The 5,774-nt window shown below is 48.2% G+C and overlaps 1 protein-coding gene across 4 annotated transcripts in view; it reads right to left on the bottom strand.

The window, feature by feature from the left end:
* Window positions 1-5,774, bottom strand: part of LOC104408357 (cytoplasmic FMR1-interacting protein 2) — a 44,225-nt gene that overhangs the window by 30,284 nt on the left and 8,167 nt on the right. For 3 of the 4 annotated variants that reach the window (XM_010017928.1, XM_010017929.1, XM_010017931.1), the window contains 2 exons: window positions 4,796-4,900; window positions 1,704-1,795 (listed from right to left, as the gene is read on the bottom strand). In XM_010017928.1, coding sequence (XP_010016230.1) covers window positions 1,704-1,795; window positions 4,796-4,900 — 197 coding nt within the window. The remainder of the gene's footprint in view (window positions 1-1,703; window positions 1,796-4,795; window positions 4,901-5,774) is intronic. The other variant, XM_010017930.1, reaches the window with a different exon arrangement.

Raw genomic sequence — 5,774 nt, 5'->3', positions numbered from 1 at the left:
GGAATGGCCAGGGCAGCACCAGCCCTCCCTGCCACACAACCTAGTCCACAGTGCAGAAACAAAGTGCCATGCAGGGAAAACATCACTTAATTCCACTTTCATGGAGACAGGGAGGGAAAGAAAGTGACGAAAAACAATATTAGTAAGAAATGGGGATTATATGGAACCACCTTGGCAGAGTTAGTGCAGAAAGTCCCATGCAATTTGCTGGGAAAGCAAGTGAGTGAGGAAGAAACACTGGTTAGTAAGGTACAGCACACAGACCTGGTAAGACAGATTTCAAGACAGACATTAAAACTGTGCACAGGTAAACAGCCCGCGAGCTACCCTGGTTCTGAGGTGAGAAAATGAAGGCAGCTGACACACATTTCATTGAAATGTGCTTTCTGAATGATCCAGGATAAAAAGGTGCAAAGTTTTAGGCAATTTTTCCCTCTTAAACTGAGTTTTCACGAATACTCTTTACATTTACAGTTTGTGGGACTTTTTTTCTTCAATTTCAATTGAAAACCTTTTGCTCAGGAAGTTTTGTCACCTTGTTGTCAAATTTCTCATGAATGATTAATGGCACTTTTCAACGAGTCTTTGGGTGGGCAAGGGGGGGCTGTTCCTAGGGGAGCCACGTGGTGGGCAGAAAAGCCAGACCTTCTGGAGTGGAAAGGTTTGAGCAAACAGGAACAGAGAGATGAGCCTGCAGGTTAGCTCCTGTCCTGCTGAGACAGCTCAGCTTGGCTGCTTCTCACAGGTACTGGAGAAATCCGACTTCCACGCAATATGGTTCCATGCGTGAAAGACGGGTGGAAGCCAGGCTGCCACCAGCCATCACAGCCAGACACAGCTCAGATGGGCTTTGCTTACGTGTGGTTGCAAACACCATTCCAAGGATATGCAAACCTAACACCGATTCTTCTAGCAATAACTGAGCGTGATGCAAAACTACAAAGTCAAGTGGGGCCACATGCTTGAATCGATCGGACACAACATCTGCAAATTAACCTGAGAGGAGCAGCAAACTGCCTGTGAACACAGGCTGGGAAGCAGTGCTCTACACCACCACACCACTCCTGAGCTCTCCCACAGACTTTATTTCTGCCCTTCTCCCATGACATTCATTCATTTCCAGTGCATCTGAGCCTCTGGTTCAACCCTCCTTCCTGCTGCCAATCTTCACGAAACCTGCCTGAGCTAGAGGAGACACCCTGTCTGCTGCAAAGGGATCCACTGCTGTGTTCATGCTCTGGAGGATTTTGTCCCTGAGCTGAAAAATGTGGATTAAAATCTCTCCAGAGCAGGGACACACTGCTCACACTCACACACCTTGCAAGCACTCAGCCCTGATCCATACGCCAGCCGCCTTTCCTTCCTCCTTCCTTCTGCTTCACTGCTGGTCACCAAGCATCCTCCCAGCCCTTGCCAGCGGGAGCAGAGGTACAGGCATGCCCACTGCCCTGCCTGCACATGGGGGTATGGTTACATGGAGCTTCAGAGCTGGCTGCTCACACACTGAGGGGCCAGCGAGGACATCTGCCCATGCAGGGACAGGGAGGTACACACGTGCACACGGAGCTGGCACACCAGGACTCACACCTCACAGGGACACACACGGGTACCCGTGCACAGACCTCACACACACCAGACAGTTGCAGCTCCCATGGCTTTCAGGACACACACAGAAGCCAAGAGACATTATGGCAGGCACTCACTTGGATTTGTTCTCCTCATAGTGAGCACTGGTCTTAATGTATCTGGCCAGTTCTATCTGCATATCGCCGAATAAAGGAACCACCTGCAGCTGCTGGAAAAGAAAACAAAAGATGGTTGAAACACAGCAGAGAGAGAGTCTGTGGCCTCAGCGCAACACAAGGGACTGCGAGACAGCATCCTGCATCTCAGGAGCTATGGGAAGTGCCAGGCTGTTTAAAGCAAGGTGCAAACCTAGACCTAGGGTCATTTCACACCTAGGAAGTGACTGAAAACGATCACAAGGCTTTTGGTGTGAGGAAAATTACCCCTGCGACTACTCTGGAGCCCTGGACTCACAGATACCGGGCTGGTTATAGGCAGAATGGATCAGTGCTGCAACCAGGCAGAGGAAAAGCTCTTTTACAACAAAAAGAGAGAAGCATATTCCTGAGCAGGGCTTATTGCCTCCCACCATAATCCTCCAAGAGAACAGAGGGATGAAAAGCCACCACGTTGGTATTCTGTCAACACATTGTTGCTGTAGGCTGCTTTGCTGCCTGGACTCCCAGGGATACAGCATCTTTCCCCAGGGAGTCAGATGTGTCTTAAAATCTCTCCACAAAGAGAAAGACACAGGCAATATAACACGGTTTTGCTCAATCTTTACATCTCAGGAGGATATAGATGGTAAATAAATTCCAAGTGCGCTGAACATACCTCAAGCTCAGACAGGTCCCTGCTCCACTAAGCTTTCAGCTGCGAATAAAACTGAACCAAGAGCTACTGACTTTTCTTTAATAAAATATAAAGCTTCCACTTCACCCAGCTACAAAAGCCTTTCCCCAAAATTCAGGGAAGATGGTGGCAAATTCCCTGTCCTATTATCACATACTTCTCAAGCTGACTTCAGTGGAGGATGTGTAATGCTGTCATCAGGGATTCCCAGTGGCACTTCCATAAAAGGTTTAAACGAAGGGGTAGTTCATTTTCACTACTCAAATTCCTGGCCAATCCACTAGAAATTTAATCAGAAGGCAATAAGCAGATGTAGTAAGAGAAGCAGTTGGCCTTTTCTTATTGAGATCCGAGAGTCTGGAGTGGTACTTAACTGATCAGGTGAAACCACAGCAGATATTGGAGAAGTACAAATGGAAAAAAGCTGGAAAGAAGAAAGTTACTCCATGCAGTGGAAGAGATTTTACCTGATTCACTGATGGCCCACAGCATTTTGCATCTCTTTGAATGCACCAAGATGACCAAACTCTACAGATTACACTGAGGGCTTGATTTAAGCTGACATTCTGTTGAATTAGTGAAACTGAACCAGGGAAAACTTGGAAGACACTGAGGGACGGCATGATAAATCACCTTTGCAGAGCTGCAGCCCTCAGCAGTCTCCCCACTGCCTGAAGGGTATACACCCACCTCCTCCTCACCCTGTCCATGAGGTTATGCTGTCTGTCCATAGTCCCCTATGCAGGCATTTCAGCCCTGCTCCCAGAGCTGTCTCCAGGAGATGATGCAAATTGAGGTAAATAGGTCCCCAACTCGCTCTGGGTGAGGATACACCAACCTTTCACGAAACCAGCTCTCTGGGCTTGCCCATTCCCTTCCCATTCCCCTTGCACAGACCCAGTGCATCATCTATAAACTGAAACTCAGGGCATTAAGCAGGGAGACATCCTCTACCCTGTCACAACCAACCTCTTCTTTCAGACTCCTGGGTAGATCAACAGGGAGAACCCATTCTGCTGGGACTGTGATTGGAAGGAAGTGCTCTGTCCCTACCAAAAATCATCATCTTCTCATTTTCCCTGATGTGGAACAAATGTTGGTAACAAAAATCATTCTTTCCGTCTCAGAAGAAAGATTAACACAGCGGAGGGAGAAAGACTCTGGAAGGACTGCTCAAGCTCAGTAGGTCTATAAGAAAACCAGTTGCTCCATCTAGGAAGTTATTCTGCTATTCTCCAGCTACAACTGTTATTCTTTGCTGCCAATACATGTTCCTTGCCAGATCCCACCATGCTTCCCAAAGCTGACCTGCCCCAGACCTGAAATGCCTTCTAGACCCATCCTGTGCACAGAAGCAATAGAAAGGAGGCACATTTCCCTCTGTAAATGCCGTGGGCAGTGCTGTGCAGGGTCCATCTGTCACTGGTGGCCAATGGCTCCCACACATCAGATTTGAGGGGGAAGCAACAGGGTTAACCCAAACCTTTCTCATGCTGAGTAGCCGCAGGATGCAGCCTGGCTTCCAGCTCTGGACCAGCCCATGGCTGGACTCAGCTGCACATGTGCACGGTCAGAAGGAGGTTGTACGGCTGCTTCCCAGTGAATCCAGTTCTCACGGGCTTTTCCCAAAACCCAGATCCCAGATAAGACAAAAGAGGTTCATCAAACCACCACATGAGCCCTTTGAGGAACTCACTGGGTACCTCCAAGACCCAGCCAACACAAGCTTCCCAAGAAGCATTTTCCTGTCCTACAGGGAGCACATACATGGAGTAAGACTGCCAGATCACACACTGGCTGGCCAGCCGCATCCTCTGTTCCTCAGCTCAGGAGCTTGCTGAGGGAAAGGGGAGTGCAACCATCACCCACATAGACCTCAGCAAACCAGCCAGGCAGCTGAAGGCATGGTGCTCCTCAGGAGACTGCAGACCTGCCTCAGATATGTGCAAAGATATAGAAGTGATGTCTCGCTCACCCTTCCCTCATCCACAAATCATGGTCCATCCGCCATTCCCATGTTTGCCCCTTGGCAGGAAGCTGTGGCAGGGCTGCCTAGTGAGGCTGTGCAGCATCCTCAGCTCCCACCAGCTCCCGCTGTGCTGGAGCCATGGGAATAGAGCCAGCGCCAGGCACTGCTCACCCATCCACAACCTTGCTGACACTGAGAGCCTGCATCACTCATCTCAGTGCCGTGCCCATGCATGTTCACAGCAATCCCATTCCTCACCCTTTGGCTTAGATAATTTCTCAGCCTTTAGGATTTTTGGACCTGTAATGATTCCTGTGGCTTGTTTTTTGCTGGCAGTACATGCAATGGTACAGGTCACTAACTCGTGGTCTGCAATGAACTCCAGCCTCACCCAGACAGGTCACTGACCTTGAAGAATTTGTCTATTTTGCTAAGGTTGATTCTCTTCTTGGCATCCAACTTGTAAATGTTGCTGACGTTCCCATCCATGAGATACAGGCCAAACCCCATCACCTGCAGAAGACAGGAAGGTTTCATTAGCGTCAAGTCAACAGGACAAGTCACAGACAGTTCTCCATCACTTAACATGAGGAAAGACCATTTCAGGCTCCTGTACCACCCGAGACTGTATAAAACATGCACATATCTGCAAGGATGTACATAGTAGACAGAGGACACATGGTGGATTGCTTCTGTTTTCTGTGCAAAACCACATGACATACACTTTGGTAATTTGTTCCTTCTTTCTCCCATAAAATAACAACCCAAAACCAAACCTTTACTCCCCGAGAACTAAAACCATTTTAAATATTCTCTTGGTTTGATTTTTTCCCCTTTAATTCAATACAAATCATTACAGATATTCAAACTACTCACACTATCCTTCAAAGAACCATGGTAATGAAGTTCTTACAGTAATAGTGACTGCAATCACTGTAGTAACCGACAGTAAATACAAATACACAAAACAAGCAGATACTTGTGCATGTTCATCTTGAGGACTCTCTAGAGTCAAGAAACAAAACCTAGAAGGATCTACCTTCTGCAGGGAATTATTGCTGGGAATGGCCATCAGAAAAAATTCAGGGTTGCAAAGTTGGTGGTGATTTTGGCATGTCCTGTACAGTTACCCAGGTTAAACCCATGATCCCACACATCCATGCACAACAGAAAAGCCCCTTCTAGCTCTGGGGAGCACAGGGCACCCACCAGTGCTCTCATCCAGCAGCTGGAGACCACCACCTCGCTTAGTCCCAGGCAGGCAGAGCAACCTTGGGAAGGACTGGGGGAAAAGACAGAGATGGAGAAGAGCATAGGAAGGGGAGAAAGGAAGGAATGCTTTTATATGGGAGTACAGGAGAAGGCCAGAAAGGACAGCAAAGAAACG

This window comes from Nestor notabilis, unplaced genomic scaffold, assembly GCF_000696875.1.
Source record: "Nestor notabilis isolate BGI_N333 unplaced genomic scaffold, ASM69687v1 scaffold26657, whole genome shotgun sequence".
NCBI lineage: Eukaryota > Metazoa > Chordata > Aves > Psittaciformes > Psittacidae > Nestor > Nestor notabilis.
Note: the sequence above shows the minus strand (reverse complement) of the source record. Positions and strands in the feature narration are given on the sequence as shown.